This window comes from Rhamphochromis longiceps, linkage group LG12 (genome assembly GCF_057381845.1).
Source record: "Rhamphochromis longiceps isolate RC_006_pf linkage group LG12, R_longiceps_female_GT1.1, whole genome shotgun sequence".
Lineage (NCBI taxonomy): Eukaryota > Metazoa > Chordata > Actinopteri > Cichliformes > Cichlidae > Rhamphochromis > Rhamphochromis longiceps.
The window spans coordinates 26,158,891-26,185,485 of record NC_140568.1 but is presented as its reverse complement, the minus strand read 5'-3'; the positions used below and the strand labels follow the sequence as shown (position 1 = coordinate 26,185,485).

At 41.1% G+C, this 26,595-nt stretch overlaps 3 protein-coding genes across 5 annotated transcripts; 2 read left to right on the top strand and 1 right to left on the bottom strand.

Moving 5' to 3' along the window:
• The first annotated feature begins 540 nt into the window (after positions 1–540).
• On the top strand, positions 541–12,537 carry fancg (FA complementation group G). Of its 3 annotated transcripts, none has more exons than XM_085425394.1 (14): positions 542–718; positions 1,269–1,365; positions 2,264–2,389; positions 2,516–2,688; positions 3,082–3,235; positions 7,152–7,282; positions 7,372–7,518; positions 7,716–7,876; positions 7,993–8,059; positions 8,141–8,457; positions 8,541–8,581; positions 8,674–8,847; positions 9,490–9,604; positions 11,708–12,537. In XM_085425394.1, exons 1-14 carry the CDS (start codon positions 650–652, stop codon positions 11,799–11,801), a joined length of 1,866 nt encoding a protein of 621 aa, XP_085281520.1. In that variant the 5' UTR covers positions 542–649; the 3' UTR covers positions 11,802–12,537. The 3 variants fall into 3 exon arrangements, with proteins under 3 accessions (XP_085281518.1, XP_085281520.1, XP_085281519.1); XM_085425393.1 differs by having other exon boundaries at positions 1,266–1,365; XM_085425392.1 differs by having other exon boundaries at positions 541–718; positions 7,993–8,457.
• Positions 12,538–12,837: 300 nt separating this feature from the next.
• On the top strand, positions 12,838–22,639 carry vcp (valosin containing protein). The gene is made up of 17 exons (XM_085425391.1): positions 12,838–12,996; positions 14,784–14,895; positions 15,005–15,177; positions 15,261–15,403; positions 15,522–15,652; positions 15,751–15,882; positions 16,459–16,561; positions 16,759–16,892; positions 17,262–17,397; positions 18,383–18,495; positions 18,897–19,061; positions 19,312–19,434; positions 19,537–19,749; positions 19,898–20,206; positions 20,648–20,803; positions 20,916–21,070; positions 22,037–22,639. Exons 1-17 carry the CDS (start codon positions 12,980–12,982, stop codon positions 22,140–22,142), a joined length of 2,421 nt encoding a protein of 806 aa, XP_085281517.1. The 5' UTR covers positions 12,838–12,979; the 3' UTR covers positions 22,143–22,639.
• A 561-nt stretch (positions 22,640–23,200) lies between these two features.
• On the bottom strand, positions 23,201–25,830 carry akr1a1a (aldo-keto reductase family 1, member A1a (aldehyde reductase)). Its single transcript, XM_085425396.1, is given in 8 exon segments — positions 23,201–23,254; positions 23,508–23,679; positions 23,780–23,929; positions 24,021–24,070; positions 24,146–24,341; positions 24,454–24,605; positions 25,520–25,639; positions 25,738–25,830. Coding segments are annotated over 8 exon segments (975 nt in total). The 5' UTR covers positions 25,819–25,830.
• Between the last annotated feature and the right edge of the window lie 765 nt (positions 25,831–26,595).

Genomic DNA, 26,595 nt, shown 5'->3' with positions numbered 1-26,595 from the left:
ATCAGAGAACAGAAGAGCTGCAAGGCTGTGTTGGAAGGCAGACAACGAAGAACACAGTCGTCAGGGAACAAGTGGATGCACTGAAGGAGGGATGACAGGGTGTGACTGGAACTGGGGGACAAAACAGGGAGTCACCTTGGGAATGACATCCAGAAAAATGGTAGTCCGAAGTCTAACGGATGAATCAGCTGTAATTCAATTAAGGTTTAGATAGTGTTTCCTTACATTAGACTTCTGTGTGTTTGAGTATGTGTGCATGCATGTTTATACATGTAACTGAGGCTGATGCTTTTTTTTTTTCAGAACTACACAGCAGTCATGCAGATAATAAAAAATAGCTTTGTAACTGTGGAAATTTACTGACCATAGAGAAGTAGCTCACAGCTTGATCATGGCTCTGCCAGACCCAGAGATTGAACTTTCTAGAAAGCATCTAAACTTGACTCCGTTACAGCACCACCTGCTGGTCAGTCAGCAGAATGCCGGTGTCATCCCCACATGTGTCCACAGGGGGCAGCAGAGCCCCGCTGCCACTCAGCCTGTAACGTTTTATTTCCTGTGTTGCTCGCTTCTCTTTCACAAACGAGGGAAAGTTCAAACGAAACCACTCCAGCTTTTTCACCAAACACCGATGTGATGTGTGGTTAAAATGTATCAGCCGCCCTCTTTACTCGAGAAGTGGAGTCAGGAGAACAACGAGTTGGTAAATAAGTGTAAGGTGGGTAAGGCCGGCTAGCAGGTCTACATTTAATCACAGCTCTGCGATTAATTAGCAATACTAACATCAAATAAAACTGTAACTGCGAATAGATTAGATGACCAAAAATCTCATAGTTTAATTCATGTGCTAAAATGTAAAACAGAGCCAGTTTTTCTCCTGACAGACTGAAGTCCTTCTGTGCTGTCTTTTTCTTCAATGATTGTATATTAGCCTCCCTACCGTAACATAATACAGAAATAGAAGAGGTTTGCGTATGTATTAAGGTGTTATACAATTATGTAAAATACTCTACCTGGAGAACAAGTCATGAAGTCTTCTTTATGATATTGTTTTGGATTATTATTGGAGATGTAGAACAGCGTTAAGTTACACAAAGCCACTTATACCAAACATAAGAAAGGAGTAGGGGGTATCCCTCATGATGGTAGTTTGCAATGTGAAGTGCTCTCAAAAATACTCTCATGAAGGTATCTGACATAAATTTATCCAACACTGTGGTACATCCTGATCATGGTGTCATTTTGCTTTCACTTGATTGTTTCAGCAGCAGGAGGCAGCTGGAGGTGCTGTGAGCCGAGACCACAGGCAGTCCAGCCTGAGGTGGTGTTCCTCTGAATTTCACAAACTTTTGAGGAAAATCCAAGGTACTATGTGATATATTTGTCACATTTTATTTTTCAAATCATCACAAATGTTAATATTAGACACAGATAATTTGAGTAAATACAAAAAAGCATTTTTTAAATGTAAATGATTAGTTCATTTATTAAGAGCTATTCAATAAAAAAAGCTATCCAAACCTACCCACCTCGGAAAGCTGAGAATAGGTTCACTAGCCACACCCAGGTCTGATTACTGCCAGACCAGCTGAATCAAGAAATCTCTTAAATTAAAACAGTCTGACAAAGTGAAAAGTTCTCAAAAAGCAACACATCATGCCACGACCCAAAGAACCACCCGAGAAAAAAAATTCACTGACATCCTTCAGTCCGGAAAGGGCTACAAAGAAATTTCCTACGGCTTTAGGATTCCAGTGAACCACAGTAAGAGCCATCATACACAAATGGAGAAAAACTTGGAACAGTGGGGAAACTTCTCAGGAGTGACCAGGAGGCCAAAATTACTCCAAGAGTGCAGCGACGACTCATCCAGGAGGTCAGAAAATACCCCAGAACAACATTAAAGAACTGCAGACTTCATACGTCAGTTAAGGTCAGAGTTGATGATTCAATAATAAGAAAGAGACTGGGCAACAATGGCATCCATAGGAGAGTTCAAGGAGAAAACCACTGCTCAAACACAAAGACTTCTCGATCCCCAAGACAGGAGAATATTTTGTAGGCTGATGAAATGAAAGGTTGAACTTTTTGAAGGTTTAATAAAAAAAAATTCTGATTTACTCAGTTTATCTTTGTCTAATATTGAAATTAGTTTAATGATCTGAAACATGCAAGTGTGACAAATATATATTTAAAAAAGGAAGTCATGACACCGTATAATTTACCTCAATGCAGCTTCTTTCTACGCGTCTCTCTTCTGCAGGTATTCCTCCTCATGTAGATCACTCGCAGCTGGAGTTGGCAGTGGTGTATAATACGTGTGTATGCTTTACTGCTCAGTCTCAATTTTCAGAAGCTGAGCTGCTCCTCAAAGAAGCCACTGAGCGAGGTAGGCCTCTATGTGAAAAAATGGCCATATATGATACGATTCAGGAACTAATGCCACAAATCCAAGTTTTTGTAAGTTCAGAGATTCTCAAGTGTGAATTTTACAGCCTGCCATTCTTCTTTACAGTGTTACAGGTGACAGGAAATAACGCTGATACTTCTGATCCGCTTGTGCTGTGGAGAGCAGGGCTTAAATCAGCGGGAAACACAGCTTTGCATCCTCATGTTTTGTACCTCCTCTGTCTGCAGTGGGCACTATGGCTGGCCAAATGCCAGCTAGAAAATATAGGGGAATTACAGGTAAGATGATTTTTAGGTTATGTCCACGCCTTTCTACTTTCTTTTTAGTTTTAAACAAACTATAGGATCTATGCATTGATTAGCCACATGAGATGCCTGTTTAACTGCTTTATATGGGAAAAATCACTGTGTTGATTTTGACTTGTTCTTTGTCACCTGACACAGAGTTGGTAGAAACTATTTTCCCACAGTTATTAGCTGGATTCATGCTATCCCAGTGTTTTCTGTCACTGCATGTAATACAAACTACATTGATGATACTCCACAGTGTATAAGCATTTAAAGACCTGTGTGCAGTCCCCATCTGTCGAGTGGAGATGGAAGTTTGATCTTGGATTTGTTTTTGTTCTTGTTTAAAATGATTCAGTTATTGTATTTTTTCATGTCATGCAGGAGCAGATGTCTTCTCTTTGTGAGATAGTATGTGATGGAGTTGGGGATTGCAGTCCAAGCGAGGCAAAAGGAAGGTTGTCAAAGAGTCCTCTGTTGGTGATGGAACCGAAAAGGCTTACCGAATTATTACAGATCTGCACTTCCATTGCTCAAGGTTGGCTACATTCATGCTTTTTAGCAATGTATTTTTGAGGCTCAGTTATAGTTGTTTCTGCTCATGCTACCATAATTAATAAGGCATAAGTCATAGTGTAGATTTCTCCTCTCTGCTTTGCAAATTAACATTTCACCTCGGTGATCCCTTGTCAGCAAACTATTATTACATGCTTCCAAAATCAGTATTTGTGACATGTTTAAAGGTTTGTGTGTTGCTAACAGAGACGGGCAGTAACGCGTTACTGTAATCCGATTACTTTTTTCAAGTAACGAGTAAAGTATGGGATTACTATTGCAAAAACGGTAACTAGATTACCGTTACTTTCCCGTAGGAACGCTGCGTTACTGCGTTACTAAAACCGTGATTTTTTTTTTGCGAGAGTGTCTCATGACAGTGACATAAGCGAGTGCGACGTTCGTGGCAGCAGCTGTGTGCAGATCAACAATGGATCATATATCGAGTACGGGAGAGAGTATGAGAGCCCTTCTCATAATATCAGGGGACTTCAATCATGCCTCTTTGGACTCCACACTGCCCACCTTCACCCAGTATGTGACCTGCTCAACCAGAGACAATAAAACACTGGACTTACTGTATGCCAATGCTGAAGAAGCATACAGTTCATCACCTCTCCCTCCACTGGGCAAATCTGACCACAACCTGGTGCACCTTGTCCCTGTGTATGAGCCCTTAGTGCGCAGGGTGCCACCAGCCACCCGCACAGTGCAGAGATGGTCAGAGGAGAGCGAGGAGGCTCTTAAGGACTGTTTTGAGTCGACTGTGTGGGAGGTGATCTGTGACGACCATGGAGAGGACATCGACAGCCTTACTACATGCATTACTGACTATATTAATTTCTGTGTGGATAACACCGTACCTACCAGGACTGTACGGTGTTTCTCCAACAACAAACCTTGGATTACCCCAGAAATTAAAGCTGTCCTCAAGCAGAAGAGGAGGGCCTTCAAATCCAAAGACAAAGAGGAGTTGAAAAGGGTGCAGAGAGAGTTGAGGGGACTGATAAGGAATGGGAAGGACAGCTACAGGCAGAAGATGGAGAACCAGCTTCAGCAAAACAACGTTGGTGAAGTCTGGAGAGGCCTCAGAACCATCTCAGGCCACAAACAGCAGAACTCTCTGCCTGGGAGGGATGTGAGGTGGGCAAATGAACTGAATCATTTCTTCAACAGATTTGATTCAACCATGAGACAGTCTACAACATCGGCTGCAGACTCACCCACCCCCACTGCTGCTGTTCCACCTCTGACACCTCAGACACTTCACACCTCCTCTATTCACCCTGCTCACTCCCCCCCACCCCCAACAACAGCATCCAATACACACTCAACACAAGGCTCCAGCCTGTCTCTCTCAACCACCCAGGTTAGGAGGGAACTGAGGAGGATTAATGGCAAGAAGGCAGCGGGCCCAGATGGCATCAGCTCGAGGGTCGTCAGGTCCTGCGCGGACCAACTGTGTGGGGTGATGGAGCACCTCTTCAACCTGAGCCTGAGGTTGGGAAGAGTCCCACAGCTCTGGAAAACCTCCTGTGTTGTACCAGTGCCAAAGACTTCACGCCCCAAGGACCTCAACAGCTACAGGCCGGTGGCTCTGACATCCCACCTGATGAAGACCCTGGAGCGGTTGGTCCTGGCTCAGCTTCGGCGCCTAACAAGCTCATCACTGGACCCACTTCAGTTTGCCTACCAGCCTGGCATTGGCGCGGATGATGCCGTCATTCACCTCCTACATCGTTCCCTCGCTCACCTGGAGACCGCTGGAAGCACTGTGAGAATCATGTTCTTTGATTTCTCCAGTGCCTTCAACACTATTCTTCCCTCGGTTCTGAAGGACAAGCTGGAGAACTCTGGAGTGGACCATCACCTCACTACCTGGATTTTGGACTACCTCACCGACCGACCACAGTATGTGAGGACTCAGGGCTGTGTGTCGGACAGGGTCGTCTGCAGTACGGGGGCCCCACAGGGAACGGTTCTGGCTCCGTTCCTCTTCACCATCTACACTGCAGACTTCTCCCACAATTCCACCCAGTGCTTCCTGCAGAAGTTCTCTGATGACTCTGCAATAGTCGGCCTCATCACTGATGGGGACGACAAGGAGTACAGAGGACTGACTCAAGACTTTGTGGACTGGTGCCAGCTGAACTACCTCCAGATCAACGCCAGTAAAACCAAGGAGCTGGTGGTAGACTTCCGCAGGCACAAGCATTCTCCACTGCAACCACTGAACATCCAGGGTATGGACATTGAGGCTGTGGACAGCTACAGGTACCTTGGTGTTCATCTGAACAACAGACTGGACTGGACTCATAACTCAGACGCCCTCTACAGGAAAGGGCAGAGCAGGCTGTACCTGCTGCGGAGACTCAGGTCGTTTGGGGTGGAGGGCCCACTCCTGAAGACCTTCTATGACTCTGTGGTGGCTTCTGCTATCTTTTATGGTGTGGTCTGCTGGGGCGGCAGCATCTCTGCTGGGGACAGGAAGAGACTGAACAGGGTGATCCGAAGGGCCAGCTCTGTTCTAGGATGCCCTCTGGACCCAGTGGAGGTGGTGAGTGACAGGAGAATGGCGGCTAAGCTGTCATCCCTGTTGGACAACGTCTCCCACCCCATGCAGCAGACTGTGACAGCACTGAGCAGCTCCTTCAGTGGGAGACTGCGGCACCCACGGTGTGGGACGGAGAGATTTCGCAGGTCTTTCCTCCCCACTGCTGTCAGACTCCATAATAAAGACTTTAACTGAACAAACACACACATCCACACATGTGAAATAACACTAAGTGCAATAATCTTTTCTGGCATCGTTGTATTTTTACTCAGTTGTATATAGCATTCGTATTCTATTTTTATCTTATTGTATATTTTTATTCTATTTTATTCTACTGTATATAGTATATTATTTTATTCTATTCTGTACAGCTGTGTACTGTATTTATTCTTATTGTATTCTAATTTTTGCGTCATAACTTTTGCACTGTCCACTTCCTGCTGTGACAAAACAAATTTCCCACGTGTGGGACTAATAAAGGTTATCTTATCTTATCTTATCTTAAAGCGTGGAAGCACTGACCTTACTTTGAGTTTGATTCCATAAAAAGTGACAAAAACATTAATGTCCGTTGTGCGTGGGAAGAAAACTTCTTTTTACAGCGAAAAAAACCCCTAAACTTCCAAGCAAGCACCGAGTGCGCTATGACGTAATGTGAAACTCACAGAGAAATTCGCGGATTCTTCCACTGACCGCTGCGGCACACCTGCACCAGGGTAAACCTCCGCCTACCCAACTCCTGCTTTACAGGTGAAAATAGAGCAACAGGACCGCTAGTCTTTGACTTTATTTATTTTCTGCTGTGTTTTACTTGCATCTATTTGAAAGAGTGAGTGTAAACACACACAAAAAAAATTATTTTATGTGCTGGAATGTGCACAAAATAGGTTTAAATATTAAACAAATTTCTTCCAGTCAGAGAATGTTGCATATAATTAAATTTTTGCTTGATGCATAAAGTTAAAAGATTAAAACTAATAAAACAAGTTTTAAAAAGGGACTTTTCCTTTTGATTACATTTTGTATGATGGATTATGTAGAAAAAGTAGAATTGGGCTGAAAGATCTATCGCTTTATCACCTATTCAGGTTGTAAATCGTGTTTTTAAAAAGTAACTAAGTAATTAATTACTCTTGAAAATAAGTAATCAGTAAAGTAACGGGATTACTTTTTTGGGGAAGTAATCAGTAATTAGTTACTGATTACTTTTTTCAAGTAACTTGACCAACACTGGTTGCTAATGTGTCTTTTTACACTAGCGACAGCTATGAACACTGATGATGGTGAAATATGACTGTGATGTATTCATAGACTTCCTCTGTGTGACTCCACATGTTTAAAAAAGGTGCAGAAAAGCTGAATGAGGGTCGGAGTTCAGAAGCGTTGTCTGATCTACAGGCGGCTTCTGCCCTGCCAGCTACCAGGGCTCTAGTGGCATATACACACCTTCTTTCAGGCTCCTGCCTCGCTCATATGGTATACACATGCACTGTAATCATATAAACAAAAGAGCAGCCTTTAAGCAGTTGTCTTAAGTTAATGTTTGTCTTTCCGATTGTCTCTAGAACCGCCCACAGATGGCACTGCAGTGTTACAAGAGGGCACTCGAGACAGACTCCCGTTGTGTGTGTGCTCTGTACCGAAGCATGCTCATCTATAGACAGCTGGGAAACACACAGGCTGAGATACAGGCTCTTCGCCTACTGCACTCAGTGAGTGATGCACATACACTCTCCACATAAAGGCCATACATGCAGACGAGAGAAAGGATGCCGGTAATCCCTGCATGTACATATATTTTTAAGTTAGAAGCCTCACAGATGAAGATAAAGAAGTTTATTTTGATCACTGACATATTTTCAGTTAAATTCAGGCCTGCATCAAACATCAGACCTATCTTTTCCCACAGACTTTGATGTTGCCCCCTGCTACAGAGCCCGTTCTGGGAGGTATCCAACCCCTCTCTCCGTCCTTACTCCTCAGTAGCCAATCACTAAGCAGGCTGCTTTCAGTCCCGTCTGCCCTAAGTGTCCTTTACAGCCTTGCCCTCAAATGTGTGCTCAGTGGCAGGTAAGAAGAGCAGCAGGGATGCTTGCTGACCTCTACTCCAAAACAGAAAATGCCAATAGAGAGGAGGACAAAAGTATACTTGTATTAACAGTGGAGTGTTGCTGATGTTTCTGCAGGGTTACTGAGGGTGTTGAACATTATCTGGATCTGCTGGCTGCTCTTCACTCAGAGGATCAACATGCAGTAAGAGTGAAAATAATAACAAACAAAATCACAATTCAATTCTCCTTAATGGGTTCAATGACATGTATTTGTTTGCCTCAGGTTGATGCTGAGGTTTCTGTCCTACCCAGGATGCCGGAGCTTTACCTGGAGGCTGGCACTGCCTTGCTCTTTACCCGGCGTCCTGCAGATTGTATGGCGTTCTGCAATGAAGTCATCAGCACGACACTGGAGCTGGTACCAGAGAAAGTGGTGTTGGAAGAGCCAGAGGAAGGAATTGGAGGAGACGCGAGGGGTCTGAGTGTGGAGGGTGAAGATAAAGTGGCGATGCTCCTCTGGGCTGCAGCTGCCTACCTCGTCCAGGGTCACTGCCACGCTCACTTGAAGGACTGGAAACAAGCTGTGACTCATTACACGAGGTGTGAGAGATGAAAGTAATTTTACTTGTTTCAGCGTAATTCAGTTATTAAAACAAAACAAAACACTGCATTCTGTATTACAGGTGCATCAACCTGCTGGTGAAGGTGCACTTAAAAAACAGAGGTGAATACCTTAATGAGTTTATAAATACTTGGGAGACTTTTGCCTTTTTTTCTGTCTTTCTGTTATTTTCTGTATTTTATGGTCGATTACAGATTTCCAACCACAGATCCCTGCTGCAGATGTGAATGTTAAGCATGGGAAAGATCTCTGCACCCTGCAAAGAATGAAGGGGCTTTCACTAGCATGGAGGGGTATCAGCTTCACCCAGATGGACCAGCTGAGAGAGGCGCTGAGGGACCTCCAGCTCAGCCTGCAGGCCTTCCCAGGTATACACGCCACAGCTGTAACTTAATCCTGTGAATAGCAGAAGTTGAAGCTATTTCTGACATTTGATATATCAGCAGTACTCTGTCATTGTAGCTAGCTGGTCATACAAAGAGAAAATAATATAAGTCATAGACTCCTAATCTTATACATCAGTGTATTTAATACTTTTTTTCTTATATGTAACATTTATCACATTGTTCTTCACTATTGGCCCACACTCAGTGACAAATAGGGGACACAAGACAAGTTGTATTGCTCATCATTGTTTTATTTACCATAAAGAAAACTAATAAACATGAGGTATGAGGAGTCAGAAGTATCAGTCATTACATGGATGCACGGATGAGCATTACATGTATGTGCTGATGTTGGCATCGGTGTGAAAGAGGAAACAAAAACAAAATCTGGAGGTGTCATTCCTAGGAGCTCAGGCCTGCTTAAACCATGTGGAATATGCTACACATGTGTAAACCAGTTATCCCAATGACCCTCTCCACTACTGTCCTCTGCAGGAGGAAACCCTGCAGAGACAAAAAGGGGAGGGGCCATAACACTGTAGACCACAGGATTGTATTGAGTGTGGATTTGATTTACATGGTATTGTGCTATAACACGTTGTTGTGCTGTATGTGTTGTCTCAGATTATACAGGAGCTGGGCTGTGGTGCGGTGAGGTGCTATGGAGGCTTGGCAGGAAGCACGAGGCAGCAGCTTGCTGGGAAAAGACCTGGAGCCTCACGACTCAGACCTCAGTGGAGTAAGGCTTTCATTCTTGTATTGTTAAATGCCGTCGCTACATTTGAAGTTTATAATGTTAACTGCTGTACGTCATACTGTAGAAGATATTTGATCCTATGGTGACTGGAACTCCGGGACACAGTTGGGGAGCATGATAAGGTCAAGGTTAGAGGTCAAGTTTTCTGAATATCTTGTGAACACAACAGCTCGAAAAGGATGTCACCTAGGTTTTTTGTTTTTTTTTCTTAAAACTGGGTCATTGATGTTTTTATCCAGGAAGGATGTCATACTGGCCTCTCATACTGATATCTTAGCTGCATCTACTGACAGGCACTCACACCTTGGAATTTGGCAAGTTTTATACAATTCATGCATTTTTATTTTTATTTTGCAGGTTTCTCAATACCACAGTATAATATGTAGCTATACCAGTGCCACTGTTTCAGTCTTTTGATAAAGTCACATTCAAAGCTTTTCCTCAATTTGCATTCAGTGAATTTTCATAATGCTGTCAGATTGCTGTAACCACATAGATTTCCAGGCTAGGGCACAACTCGATAGCAGAATCATTTCAACATTAATTTCAATAGATGTGGACATCTTTTAACTCCTATTCACAGCAATATTTATAAAGCATTAGATGTGCTTTATATATCCCATAAGTTGGGAAATTCCTGAGTTACAACAGCCTTCAGTATTTCAAGAAAATCTGAATAATGCATTAAGGTAGAAATGATAGAAAGTTAAATAAAGATAAAGAGAAAAAAAGAAACTCGGTAGGTAAAAATATAACTCGAAAGAAATTTAAATAGTACAAATGTAAAATGCTTATTATAACAATAATAACAATACAACATCACACAATTGCACCACACAATAATAAAATGGCTCAAAATCAATAAAATAAAATGAACCAGTAATGGTGTAAATGTAGTAAGTACATCAAATGTCAGACAGTGTAAAATATGGTGGACGGTTAGATCAGCTAGTCAGATGTATTGTGATCTGGAGATACTGGGTGAGCTTTAAAGATTTCCTTTATCTGTGTTTATGGCGAGGACCTACATTAGCCTGTTTGGATAAGGTTTTCAGCTGCATGTCCTGTAAATTCTGCAGGGGTGGTCAGGATTATCTGTGGTGGATCACAGTTTGTTCAATAACCTTCTCTACAGCACAGTTTCAGATGTGTCCAAAATACTGCTGTGCCATTTTTTTGTTGCTAGTATACACAAAAAAATGTTACCAGGTAATATAAGGTCAAATGTGTATTAAAGAGTTAGCCTTAACATTGCCATCGCTAGTCCTCTGTGGTTCAGTCAATTTCTCTCGCTATGTGCAAATGTTTTCCGGCTGTTTGTATATTCCTTCCACTCTCATGAAAGCAATTTCTCTCAAATGCCTTGAGGAGATTTCTTCAACTTAGACACAAACGTTTAGTTAGGGTCAAGGACGAGCTAAATAAATCAGGAATTTGTGCTGTAGCTACACGGTGCAGTTTCTCAATAAATTGCACAGGGATTGACACTCCTTCAGGTGTTGGTCTGTAGCTTATTGCTAAAAAAAGTTGGAGACAAATAAAGTGGCTTAGAAAGCTTAAAGATGAATTAAAATTAAGTGATTACATCTTATGGCTTAATAGAGCATGAATGAAACAGCAACTTCATTGTTGTTGGTTGACAGTCAGTCACAAGGTGACAATTTGTTTGTTCTCGCTCTTGTTGTTTTTTGTTGGAAATTGCATGTAAATAAGAACAAGCACTCAAAAGGGATTTGAGATAATTTCTAATTACACACACAAAGTGGAGTTTGATTTAGCTGGATTGCCAAGCAGGAGTTTAACATACTTGGCCCGACCAGGATGTTATTCCAGTGGTTATCAGAGGTCAGCACTGTCACCTCACAAAATACAAGCTGACAGTTTGCAGGCTCTCTCTCTGGGTATTCTGGCTTCCTCCCACAGACACACATGTTATGTTAATTTGTGATGAAACTACGTGGAAGGTTGTCTGACCTCACCAGGGTCTTCCCTGCCTCTTTCCCTAGGATTGATAGTTTAATCACTTCTCTATATGCAGATACATTAGCTATGCAATGATGACTCTAATCTTTGTCTGTGTTGCAGAAAACTGCCTTTGTACCTACAGGATCCTCAGTCTGGCCCTTTGTTGGACTCTGTGGAGTTGCGCTTTAGAATACAGGAACTTGGCCTTACCTAATCAGACTGGAGACAAAAGAAGAATTACTTGTGACTTAATGAGCTGGATCGATTTTGCTATGGGTTTCATTTCACACGCCATACAAACATGGACCTACAGGGACAATAAAATAAAGCTTACTGTAAGCATTTGAAACTAAGGATGGGCACAGTGTATGTGTATTGTATGCATGAAATGATGGAAGATTAGGGCATGCATTGTTTGGAGTTGCTGAACTGCCTTTAAGAAAGAAAAGTCTGGTGAGGTGATCTAGCCAATAAAGTTCTCTCTACATCAGCAAACCTTTAATATGCTGTACATGCACTGTCAGCTGAATTTTCAAAAACGGTTAAGCAAAAAAAACTACGAGCTACACTGCAGTCCCCCCTCCACACACCATACAGGGAAAAGTATCTGTCATGCCAGTTCCTCCAGTATAATACTCAGCTTAGTTACCATACCACACTCTAGCTGACAACGGTTCCATCAGCATCTCCATTAAGATAAACTGGACATTGATCATTACATGATGGACTGCCTTGATAAATGATGTATACCATATATCAGACTGTGTGATGGCTGGTGTTAAAAAAGTTTGGAATGAGGTGTTGTGGATGGGTTAGCCGACAATCCATTAAGGGAACATAATTTACTTAGGATGTCTTTGATCAAATTTCAAGCTACAAAAATGTATTGCTATCTAACATCTTGTCTCATTTTTTTTTTTTTAAATTGAATAAATGAAGTATATCCTGTTGTTTTTCTTGGAAAAAATGCATTATTTACCTTGAAAGTGTGTGTATACATGTGTTATCTGTCTTCCATAAATTTAATCTTACACATTTGCTGTTACCAACAGAAAGAGTCAATTTCATATTTTGGTGATTATTCTATATCAACGCGGTGAAAGTTAATTGGGTGGCTGAATTCAGTCGAAGGACCAATAAGAAGAAAAACCTTCGTCCAAAAGACTCGGTAACAACAAACTCCAATTTTTTGATTGGTTGATGGGTTTGACAGACAACCGCTAGCCAATCAGAATGAAGGATGCATCCAGTTCATGGTATAAGTGTAAAGAAAGCACGGAAACCGCTGCTCTTTCGCGTGAAATCACAGAGAAGGTTGAGCAGAGAACCGGTTAAGCTTCTTAAACATTTAGCTAGAATTTATTTATTAATTGTAATCCAGGTTGGACGACCATGGCTTCGGGAGGGGAGTGAGTATAATTATCATAGTGTATTCAGACAATGTTTATTTCGAAAAAAAGACCAACCAACAAATCCCTTTTAATTACCTAATGTAAGTTAAAATACGTTAGTTTATTAAAGTTAGCTGGAATGCTAATACATTGCTAACAGGGTAGCTAATGGGGTCAGTCACTTCATCCTCCGCACTTTTGTCCGTTGGTTAACGTAACAGTGTAGTTCTCACAATTGTACAATTCCCTATGATTGTTGACATTTGTCTAACTGTTGTCATTCAGGCCGTTGTCGTTGACCGGTTAACGGTGCTGAGCGTTAGCCAGCTGTGTGACAAAGCGCAGTCATCGCTGTCGTGTTTGAATGCTAACATTAGCTTAGCAGCACTGGCAAGGCCACAGCCATCCACCATCACACATCATACCGACACAGTGGCCTACCCACCGGTGAATGGCCCGTTTTTAGATTGGTTATCAGATTTTCATTACAGCGAATATAAATGAGCTCAGTAAATGGCATAAACCCATGTTACCTGTTAAAGGCTTTAGTAAAGAAAACGCTAGGCAGCTAAATGGCTATCTTTAAAGCTATAGCTGCACAGTACAAACAAGCTAGCAGGCTAACAGTGTTGGACACTCATTTCAAATGCCTCTCAGTTTAGTTGGATTCTATTTGCCGTTAGCTGAACAGTAATGAAATAATACATGTAAGCAATATGTACCCCACGATTACGTTGGTAGCTAACGTCTGAAAACTCACGCTACATTTGTAGCATGAGTGCTTAGGGAGGACCTAGCTAACAAAGTTTTTCTAATTCTTTTGCTGTGTCATCTGGGCTCGCTTACTCGCCAGTGTGTTAGCGCAAAAGCTACGGTTAGCGTGCTAACAACATGAAAGAGAAACCATATAAACTGTCCCGGACTTTTACAGAATCATATTGGTGATATTATACCCATATATTTTATTTTAATATTTTGAATGTACGAATGATGGCGTGAATTATCCGTATGTAGCACTGAATCACAATCGGCGAGTTGTGTAAACGACCTGTTTGCACTGAATACCTCAAAGTTGGTCATAAGTGCTTAATTACAAGAGTTAATGTAGAAACATGGGCATGGAATATAAAATGGGGGTTTCTGCCACATCCTGTAAATTACATTTATAATACTTATTTCTGTGGGTCATTATAAAAGTCTACAAACAATACACTGACGTACACAACTTAAGCATTTGCAGTAACAACACAAGGTACCAAAATTTTATTGTACAAGAACTCCCATTTGAGTACTAGACATGCCAGTGTGGTTTTTACAGTGTTGCACAAGCAACTTTTGAAGGAGTTCACATTATTGACTCCATTATTAAAGTTTCTTTCAAAACAGGGTAGAAAAAAGTGCTTTGCATTTCCCCAAAGACAAAGCCAGAAACTGTTACAAGTTTCACAGTGTGCACAGTAATTTTTGAGCCAGTTTCATCAACTTTATTAATGATGTTACTACACTTAAAATTGACTTGTTCTATGACATGGTAATGATAACATTTGACTGTTTTTATTTACTAGTTTTCCTTTTCTATTTATTGTAATGTATATAATATGCGTGGGCTTGAAAAAAAATTGCCAGGCAGAGCGTCGTTAACATTTCAATTGATTATCTCAGAAAAAAATCAAGATTTTGAGATGGTAACCTCAAATTTTGACTTGGTCAGCACTTTTTTTTTCCTTCAGTGGTGGAAACTACACATGAGACCTTAAAGGTACTGAAATATTGTGTTTGACCTTTTTATTTTGCGTTCCTCATAGATCCAAAAATGATGATCTTGCAACTGCAATTCTGAAACAGAAGAACAGACCCAACAGACTGATTGTTGATGAATCCATCAATGAAGACAACAGCGTGGTCTCCCTCTCTCAGGTAAATAGTTGGAATGGTTTATCGCTTTATTAACAAGTTCAAGACTTTGATTTGTCATGAAAGGTAGTAACACTGATATTCACAAAATAATGGTTTAATGTGTTTAAAGACCAAAATGGATGAGCTGCAGCTCTTCCGTGGAGACACAGTGCTGATGAAAGGAAAGAAGAGGCGCGAGACTGTGTGTATTGTGCTGTCTGATGACACCTGTTCTGACGAAAAAGTTCGCATGAACAGGGTGGTCCGCAACAATCTGAGGGTCCGCCTGGGTGACGTCATCAGGTATGTAAAAGCACACAACTTTATAAAAAAAAATTTAACAACTTTTGAAAAATTTGTGTTTTTAAGGCTATTATCTCCCTCAGCATTCAGCCATGTCCTGATGTGAAGTATGGAAAGAGGATTCATGTTCTTCCAATAGATGACACAGTAGAAGGAATTACTGGCAACCTGTTTGAGGTCTACCTGAAGCCATATTTCTTGGAGGCTTACAGGCCAATCCGCAAAGGTGAGTACCAGTTTCTTTTGTCAGACCAGAGGTTTTATTTGCATATTTTATCTCTTTCAGGGTACACCAGCTTACCACTCTATTGAAACTGTATGTTTTCAACTTTTACCTTGTCAAGGTGACATTTTCCTGGTCAGAGGAGGAATGCGTGCTGTGGAGTTCAAGGTGGTAGAGACTGACCCATCCCCTTACTGCATCGTTGCTCCTGATACTGTCATTCACTGTGAGGGAGAGCCAATTCGGAGAGAGGTAGGTAGCAGCAACTGTGTGTGGTTTAACTTGTACCGAAAAGAAATGGAAAAAATCAACTGCACAAAAATGTGAACAGCTTGTGTTTGAACATGCAGGATGAGGAAGAGTCCCTGAATGAAGTGGGCTACGATGACATTGGAGGAGTAAGGAAGCAGTTGGCTCAGATCAAAGAGATGGTGGAACTGCCACTCAGGCACCCAGCCCTGTTTAAGGCCATAGGAGTCAAGGTGAGACTGCTGGGGCTATTTCTTTCTTTCTTTTTTTTAAGTTAACTTAAAAAAATGTAAATTGAAAATCCGGTTTAGCTTTCTTCTAGAATTGTAAAGTAAGAATTTTAACTGTATTTTTGGAAAAAAATGAGGCCAATTTTCCCACTCAGCTAAACAATTTATACAGCCTAGAGATCCTAATCTGTTCCAGTAAAAGTATACCTGTGCAGGAATGACCTGTGGAAAATACCTACTGGTAATGACACGGACTTTTAGAGTATTCTTCATCTGTGTGTATGTGTGTTGTTTTTTTTTTCTGTTTGTTTGTTTTATTTTTTGTTCTTTTTTTTGGGCTGCTGTGCTATGCTTATCATATCTAGTATGCATTTCTAGTATTTCATCAAAGTATAGTAAGAGTGCTTTCTATATTTTGTTTGAGTTTCAGTTTGTTTCATGTAATGGTTGACGAGAGGTTCAAAGTTCAAAGAGATTCAGTCTGCCGCCTTTATATCAGTCATAAAATACTTTCAATTTAAGAGAAAAAAAAATCTTGTCTTAAATTTGATTTCATTCCTCACCCCCCCTTATTTACAGCCACCGCGTGGAATTCTGCTTTATGGACCCCCTGGAACTGGAAAAACTTTGATTGCCAGAGCTGTGGCCAATGAAACGGGAGCTTTCTTCTTTCTGATTAATGGTGTGAACGTTAATTTATTTCTTCTATACCTACGTAATCCTAGTTAGGACTGTTTGATGCTGGAGTGGATTTAGATAGGGTTTGCTGTTTTTGTTTTTTAATGTCTGTGATTGATTTAAATGAGTATTTATGAGAGTCCTATCAGTAGCTGATACTATGGGTGGGGTTGCTTTTCAAACTGTTTGCCCGTGTCTTAGGCCCTGAGATCATGAGTAAGCTGGCTGGAGAAAGTGAGAGTAACCTGAGAAAGGCCTTTGAGGAAGCTGAAAAGAATGCTCCTGCCATCATCTTTATCGATGAGCTTGATGCAATTGCTCCAAAGAGAGAAAAGGTAAGCAAGATCATGGAACTGAATAGGTGGCTAAATACACACACACACACACACACACACACACACACACACACACACACACACACACACACACACACACACACACACACACAGAGTCAGTTTTATTATGTGACTCTTGTGAAATAAATGCAAAAGTTTATAGACCTTGGAAATGAAAACAAAATGTTTAGCAATTATTTATGTATTTATTGAAGTTTATTTTTTACTGTGTTAAAAATCTAGCAGCTGCGACCTGAACCAAAACTCTGTCGTATTGATGACTACCTGATTAAGTACTCTAATTCAGTCAGCACTCTAATTTCTACATGGGATTTAAAATGTCCTGTTTTGGTTTTTTTTTTTAAATAGACTCATGGAGAGGTGGAGAGGCGCATTGTTTCTCAGCTTCTGACTCTTATGGATGGCCTGAAACAGAGAGCTCATGTCATTGTCATGGCTGCCACCAACAGACCCAACAGCATTGATCCGGCTCTCAGGAGATTTGGTAAACTGTATTTAAAGCATGTCTTTAATTTACTTTATGGGCCAAAACCTAAAGAAACATCCACTTTGTGTGTGTCTGTTTGTCATAAAATGTTAAGTCAGCAACACACCAGCAATTTAATTTATAACATCTCACCATTTCACTACAAATTTGTGTGAAGAGTAATTTTAAACAATATTTAGGCTTAAATTTAAGACTTTAATCATTTATTTATGTATTTATTTTTGCATAATATTCAGCAGTGTCAGAATATGTTCGTTACAGCTTCTCTTCAGGCAAATTAAAATATAATTTTTCAAGTTAAATCATTACTTGAACAGATTCGTGCACATGAAGTTGTTAGATTTTTAGATAACATGAAGAGTACTGTTTGAATGCCTCCTAAAACCTTGTCGTTGCAGTTTTAAAACTGCTGGTGTGTTGATTTTGTGGGGTCTGCAGTTTAATTGTGGGTCACTTTCTCACAACTCTGCACTTCAGTTTGTCAAAGCTGTCAGAAACATCCTAACAAAGGCTTTTCAAAGAGTTAGACATGGATGTTTTCTGAACATTCAAATATGAATGCTGTTAAATGGAATGATTTATGCTGGTCTTCATACTAAAATACTTCTGTAACATCAGCAGATAGTGTTGTACTTCTCTGTTAGCGAGGCGCTAAACATGGGGTGTAAATGTTTTATTTATTTATTTATTTTAACAATGTTCAGTGAACTATGATGGGGGGATGCATCAGCTGCAATATGTGCTCAACAGGAAGTTAAGATGGGTTGTTACTGTGCAAACACATCAGTCATGAATTCCCACACCATGTTTCCACATTCCTGAAACATGGTGTATGCACCAATGCAAAAAACAATTTTTCTTGTTTGTATTTAAATAAACAGCTAGTTTTACTTTTGAGTTTACTCTTGGACTTTAATAATCTTATTCATGTAACGGTTTCTCATTAAAACTAATACTTGGGTTTAATCTTTGTCACTTTCAGGGCGTTTTGACAGGGAAGTTGACATTGGTATCCCTGATGCTACTGGAAGGTTGGAGATTCTCCAGATTCACACCAAGAACATGAAGCTGGCTGATGATGTTGACTTGGAACAGGTTTGTACACATAACTCCTTTCTTGTAATTGGTGTGGTTTAAAGATACAACACACGGATTCCTTGAACGATGGGTATAGCCATATGGTTATTATTGCCTGAGACTAAGAAGTAAAATTGTACTACATGTTTTAAGTAATTATATGTAACTATTGTTAATCTGCTGTTATACTATCTAATGAAGAGCTACTTTCACATTACTCAGTTCCCAAGCTAACCTTAGTGACTGTACTTGGCCTGGCATTCAGTGTATTATAATTGTTCCTTGTGACACAGTCATCCATTATCAAGTAGCTGAGTTGCATAAAGCTACAGATGTAGGTCTTTGTCACACGTAAGGCACATTGCTTGGAAACCTAGGGAAGAATTCCTAAGTGTTGAGCTCTCTGTTTCCAATTTTAGGTAGCCAATGAGACTCACGGGCATGTGGGTGCAGATCTGGCAGCTCTGTGCTCTGAGGCTGCTCTGCAGGCCATTAGGAAGAAGATGGACCTGATTGACCTGGAGGATGAGACCATTGATGCTGAAGTCATGAACTCTCTTGCTGTCACCATGGATGACTTCAAGGTAAGCAATCTGATACTCCTTCGTTAACTGGGGTTACTGTTACATACAGGGTTGCTGTCATGGTAGGGACAGTACTATGTATCTGAGTCTGGAGTTGGATTGATGCAAATTTCATTAGGGGCTATGCCAGGTTCTGTGTTCAAGAAAGTGCATGTCTGATGTCTTCAGCAGTTCCGGCCTAAGATGGTATTCACATAGCCAGTAGTTGCCTTTTGGCGTCAATACTAACACGATCAACTCTGTTATCCAGTGGGCTCTGAGCCAGAGCAACCCATCAGCCCTGAGAGAGACTGTTGTTGAGGTTCCCAACATTACCTGGGAGGATATTGGTGGTCTGGATGATGTCAAGAGGGAGCTGCAAGAGTTGGTGCAGGTATGAGCCTCATTTAGAAATGTCTGAAACAACTGATACATTGTAAACTGAAGGCTTAGTGTTGTCTCTAACTGTTTCCCCCCTTACTTGTACTTAATTTAGTACCCAGTGGAGCACCCAGACAAGTTCCTCAAGTTTGGCATGACCCCATCCAAGGGTGTGCTATTCTATGGTCCCCCTGGATGTGGTAAGACTCTGTTGGCCAAAGCCATTGCCAACGAGTGCCAGGCAAACTTCATATCTATCAAAGGACCTGAGCTGCTCACTATGTGGTTTGGAGAGTCTGAGGCTAATGTCAGAGAGATCTTCGACAAGGTGAGACTTTGTAGGATATCTGTTGTTGCATTTGGATGTCAGAGAATTTGAATGTTGTTAAATCAGAGTTGTCACATTTAACAGTTTGGTGCTGGATAGGACAGATTTCTTTGTATATTTGATGTGTGTGCTCATCTTCTACATGTAGGCTCGTCAAGCAGCCCCATGCGTTCTCTTCTTTGATGAGCTGGACTCCATAGCCAAGGCCCGTGGTGGCAACGTGGGAGATGGCGGTGGAGCCGCAGACCGCGTCATCAACCAGATCCTGACTGAGATGGATGGAATGTCAAGCAAGAAAAACGTCTTTATCATTGGAGCCACAAACAGACCAGACATCATCGACCCTGCCATCCTGAGACCTGGCCGTCTGGATCAGCTCATCTACATCCCCCTGCCTGACGAGAAGAGCAGGGTCAGCATCCTGAAGGCCAACCTCCGCAAGAGTCCCATCAGCAAGGTGACAAAGCTGCTACTTACTCACACAACTGACATACCCACTTAACTCTTGTGTTGTTTTTTTGTTTGTTTTTTTCTTGGTGTAGTTACTGTAGCATAAAGTAGCATACAAACAGTTGATGCTGAATTCCTGTAAAATGTTGTCATTTTGTTAAAAATTTAAAATTTGCTTCTAATTACTTCAGGATTGTTTATTAGAACAATGATAGATGTTAAGAAATGGTCTTACAAGCAATTTAGAACATTAATAGAAATGTCCCCTTTGAGGTTTCATCAGGAGTGGCATCTGGTGTAAAAACTGCCAAATGAAACCTCAGCAGAGATGCCCAATATGATGGCCCTCTTGTGACAAGGGGAGCAGCCAAAAGTAGCTAACAAAAAATGTGACTTACTAATTGTAACTGAATAGAAGTTAAAATTTGACATTGTCTCCGTTTGATAGGATGTGGACTTGGACTTCCTGGCTAAGATGACCAACGGCTTCTCTGGAGCTGATCTCACAGAGATCTGCCAGCGGGCGTGTAAACTGGCCATCAGGGAGAGCATTGAAAACGAGATCCGCAGAGAGAGGGAGAGGCAGACCAACCCATCAGCTATGGTCAGCACTTGTTTTATCTCCGTGTTCACTTTTTCATATCAGGATGAGCATCTTCAAACTATTGCAATGCTGCTGCCTCTGATCTCTCATGTATAAAATGTTGATTTCATAGGAGGTAGAAGAGGATGATCCTGTACCGGAGATCAGGAAGGACCACTTTGAAGAGGCAATGCGATTTGCTCGCCGCTCCGTCAGTGACAATGACATTCGCAAATACGAGATGTTCGCTCAGACACTGCAGCAGAGCCGTGGCTTTGGCAGCTTCAGGTACTTTCATTTCATACTAAATTTTGAAAGTCATGTAGTTTTAAGTTTTGCAGAAAAGAACCATTAATGTGGATGCTATTCCTTCTAAGTTCTCATTGATTGTACTGTAATTAGAGCTGGGCGATAGAACAATATGTATTGCGAAATAACTTTTTCTCGATAGAAAAATGAAACTAGAGATTGTCGAAAGGAAAGGCCAGAGAAATTCCGTAGTGTGGAGGTATTTCGGCTATTTGAAGTCTGACCAAAAAACAGAGTAACACGCACTGTAAATTGCGCCAAAAGCATGTTCCCACAAAGTCTGGAAATACAACAAACCTTTTTTATCAACTGAAGCAGTGTCACCCACTAGAGCACGCTCAATCTCTGACTGAAAGCGCTAATTCGTCATCGAAAACAACCAGGGGAATCCCTGCGAAGCAGCAACAGTCAATTAAGTCTGCTTTCTCCAGCGTCTTACCATATGACAAAAAAGCTGAGAGACATAGCAACATAACGAATGCCACAGCTTACTGTCTTGCTAAAGACATGCTACCAATAAACACGGTCGAAAATGAAGGATTCAAGCAGCTAATTAAGGTAATGGATCCTTGTTACCAACTCCGTTGACATAAACATTTATCTCAGACAGCACTTCCAAAGCAATATTATATAAGTTAGTCAATTTTGTCTCTTCTTCTGTAAAATAAACTAAGATTAATTTTTAGAATTAATATTTTGTTTCTAAGTGACAATTTAGTAGTCTGTTTTGTTTGTTCTATTTTGAAACTTAAATGCTTTAGTGGCTCATATCATGATATGAAAAAAATCTTATATCGCCCAGCTCTAACTGTAATATGACTATTTTGAATAGAGTAGATTCTTTAATACACTCAAAAGCTGAAACCAGCTGTGTATTTAAAGGATATCTGGAGAAGTTTCCTCTGAATGTAAGAATAAAGAATAAATAAAAATGTTTCCTTTCAGGTTTCCCTCCAGTGCTGCAGGCGGCAGTGGTCCAAGCCATGGTTCTGGTGGAACTGGCACCGGTCCAGTGTTCAATGAAGATAATGATGATGACCTGTATGGATAAACATACACTGCCCCACAGTGGTCAGTACTGGGATCACACCTGTACAAATCTCACCAGATTCCACATTTTTAGGACTTTGTGCTTCTTTCATGTGTTCCTTTTTTTTCTTTTGTATGGTTTGTTTTTTTCCCCCTCTTTTTTTCTTTTTTCTTTTTTTTCCCCCCTTGGAGAAAGCATGTAGCTGCTTGGTTTGCCCTGGCTTTGATGTGGGTGGGGTAAGGGGATGTTGGAATTGGAAGGTGGAAAAACTGACTGTGGATTTCTTTTTCCTGGGGTGGGGGGTGATGTTTGAGTGGCCTCATTCTCAGTATATCACAACCAACATGAATGACTATAGTGATGGAATTCTATGCTAGAAAGAAAAGTGAAAAAAAACACAAACATATTGCTAATGACTTCCTTTTTTTGTTTTGTTTTTTTAAATAAACAGTAGCATATAATGTATTACAAATTTGTCAAGGTTATGTTGTTGGAAAATAAAATCTCACGAAACAGAACTGTTGTCAGTTTCTATTAAGCTTTTTTATTGCTTGTATATTAGGCATTACAAAATTAAGTTAAACAGATACTTGATTCATCAGAGTGAGGTTAAATCATCTGCATTTATGGTACCTGGTATTATTTGCCATTTATCTGCCTGTTTGACAGAGATGTAAATCTTGCAGAAAGACGGCATGTAACAAAGTTTTTGTTTGGTTCACCCCCCTCCCCCCCCTCCTACTTCTTCTACCAGACACTAAAACTCTTTACAGGGCAGTTTGTAGTTGATGAGATCTGTCTGTTCTCTGCTGCCAGCAGAGTGAAAGTATAAAGACGTGATCAGTAGTGCTGTCACTGGGCTAAGATACTGTTCAGTTTCTGTCCACACAGTGTCACTGTAACTGTGAGAGAAACACTGCTGCTTGGATTTTTTTTTCTTTTTCTTTCTTTTTTTACTTCCCCCATACTGAAAATGTAACGGGGGTGAAAATTGATCAAAATTACTGAACTAAAATTGCTATGAAATTAATCATAGTGACAACTCTTCTTAAAAAGTATACATCGACTTTGCTAGAGACTCAGTAAGCATCATGGAAGGGGAAATGAGGATGTTCAGCATCTCTCCACACTCTCTCTCAGTAGAAACAAATGCAAATTGTAGTTAATGGTTTATTTTAATAATTTGCCTATTAATGTACTACTATACCCAACTAACTCCAAACACTTCTGAGAAACTGTTTAAAATCCAAGACCTACTGAAATCACCAGCTGTGAGCCTTCTCCAGAGGGAGACTACAATAGTTCATGCTTTGGTATATAAACATCTAAATATTTAGGCTCTGGGGGAAGAAGCAGTTCAGAATTGTTTTTAGGTGCCAAGGAGACTTGGTGACTTACCTCGACTGTTGGAGCGATGAAACGCTTGTTGTGATTGAAGGATTCAATGCTCTTCGTGTCCTCTTCTGACAAGGAAAAGTCAAACACGTTCAAGTTCTGCTGGATTCTGGAAGGCGTCACGCTTTTGGGAATACACACAACACCCCTCTGAATGTGCCACCTGCAAATGAGTCATTGAGTCATGTGATTAGTCAAATAAATGGAGGACACCGTTAAAGGGATTAGTGGTGATTGTATTACTTTGAGTTTTCCTGCCTTACCGGAGTATAACCTGGGCCGGTGTCTTCTTGTATCTTTGGGCTATGGCTCCCAGTCAAGGATCTGCTAGCAGACTTGGTTCATTAGCGGAGGCCCAGGGTCTGTCTCCACTGCCCAGAGGACTGTAAGCTGTCACACAAACTCCCACTGAGCTGAGATGGAGGTGTGAAACCTGTTACTTTGACATATTAATCTCAGAAAGGATGACTGCCAGTTTGAATGTTAAACAATCATTAAACTGACCGACAGTGTGAGAGGAGATCTGCTTGAGACAAATATGGATGGCATTCAACCTGTAACACAGACACACAATTATTAGGTACAGTTTACTGACTTGTTTGAACAGAGCTGAAAAAATGTAGCTGCACGTGGTTTACTACAGGTTTGTGTCTGGCCATGCTTATGATGTCATCAGTCTGCCTGGCATTGAAGTTGGACAGACCTATAGCCTTGACTAGCCCTCTATCTACGAGGCTCTCCATGGCAGTCCAAGTATCCCTGTAGTGTGTGTCAGAGTAACAAATGCTTCCATCTTCCTTTCGAGGCATCAGTTCCTTCCCCCTCCTGAAACGCCCACACCTGAATAGCTGCTTCAGGTAAAGTGACAATTCAATCTCTGCTCAGTTACAGCCAGATGGAGACGTATTAACATTACTGAGTGTGTGTAGTCACTCACTGAAATGCAATGGGCCAGTGCATGAGGTAAAGGTCCAGGTAGGAGAGACCCAGATCTGCTAAACTGGTCCTGCATGCCTCTTCAACATCCTGGGGGTCATGTTTGGTGTTCCACAGTTTGGAAGTCACAAACACTTCTTCACGCTGCAGAGCCTGGAGCGGAAAGTATGACACGGATACAAACCAATGACTGCTCTGAATACAGGGAAACACTTGAACAGGGCACATTACAGACAGTGACAAGTTTGAGCCTGATGGTAGTGAACTGCAGACTTGAACCTATGTTAAAACCAATCTTCATCTACATGTTTTGGCTTACAGACCAAATATTAACCACTTCTTCAAAACCATTTGCTGACACAGTGATTTGTATACACTCTTTGGACTCTTCTTTAAAGAAACATTATGTTATTTGGGTTTCTGAAATTTATTTGAAAAAAACAAACAAAAAGCAACAAAAAACCCACGAGAGAAGTATAGATGAAAAAACATCTTGGCAGAGCTTCCTAACCTCAGAAATATAACTAAAACTGTCATACATCTCTAACCCTGCAGTGGCCCTCAGGTTTAATAAACAACAGCAACAATCAACAGAAAAACACTTCACAGGTAAGATAAGGAGCAGATATCTTGTTTGTTTATGTGACTAAACTGAAAATATTTATCCGTTTTTTATCTGAATGTCAGTAGATTTATCAGTTAACACTGTAAAGCCTGAAACATGAAATAACTGCCAGGAAATTCTATTTAATTGTAAATAAATAAATAAATAATAATAATAATAATAATAATTAATTTGCTCACAGTAGCACTGCATGTGTCTGATAGGCTACCCTATTACATGGTCCAGCAGATAGCTCCTACAATTCTTAATATCATTCTAAAGCTCACTTTTAAAGCTCTGAGTCAAGAAAGCATGTGGATTGCTTTGAAAAGTTCGGCTAAATATTTGTAGTTTTTACTTTTGTATGTATTTTTATGGCACATGTCCACACCAGCCTACTGATGTGGCTGACGTGAAGAGAATAAAGGCACTTGGAGCTGATTAAAAGACCACCAAAGCTCACCTTTCCTGGACCCACCCAGAGAGCCAGAGCCTCTCCAACCTCCTTTTCATTCTCATAAGCAGCAGCACAATCAAAGTGCCTGTATCCACACTCTAAAGCTGTATGCACCGCCTGCTTCACCTGAGAACACACAGAGACAGACGTAAGCTTTAAAATTCCACCATGTCCAAAAACATTTGTTGGACCTGCTAACTCTGTGTGAGTGTTTATGTCCCTGCCTGTCCCGAGGTACTTTTCCATGTGCCGAGTCCAATCACGGGCATCCTCTGCCGTGTCGAGAGAGCCACAAAGGTGTTCATGCTCCAACTCTGAGAACCTGGCGGAGAAAAGACAAAGAGGAGTGTATGAGGTCTTCACTCGCGAGCTTATATGAGGCTTAGTTGTCTGGTCATCATGACCAAGTCCTAACACTGAGTTACTGATTAAAACACATATGAGTTCATGATCTGCACTACAGCTGGGGTCATGTGTATGAATCATATACTCTACATATGCAAATTCCTTTAACAAGCAATCGTCTTGCTTGCTGACCCACTTTTCTGTTATTAGCTGTTCTTTTGCCATTTGAGCTTAAAACTGTGTTTCGGTGAAAATATAAACTCTTTGTGAACTCAGCCCCGTCGCAAGAAATGGCTGATGCGGCTAGATGTGCAGAGTGCAGAGTTACTGGAGCACATCTCAGGCAGCCTTTCCATGGTTCACTAATTGCCTGTTTTATCCTCAACATGTGGGGCGCACACACAGACTTTGCTCATCAGGCACTGCAGTTGTTTCACGTGATCTCCCAGCACAGATCACCTTCCCTTTGCTCTGCCCAGGGTGCAGGAGAAAACATTTAAACCAGTAACCATCAAACACAACCAGCATTTGAATAAAAAGTCTTTCTTCTCGTACCTGGAATTGCTTCAGAAGATGAACCAGTGATCAGTTGAAGGTTGAGTCCATCAGAATTTTAGCACGCTGAGGTCAGTCTGTCTTCATATGTTTATCTGTAACTACGGCTGATGGAAAATGTCCAAATTCCACCATGCACACTGTTAAACATTCATGACCAGGGTCACAAGGCAGATTTATTT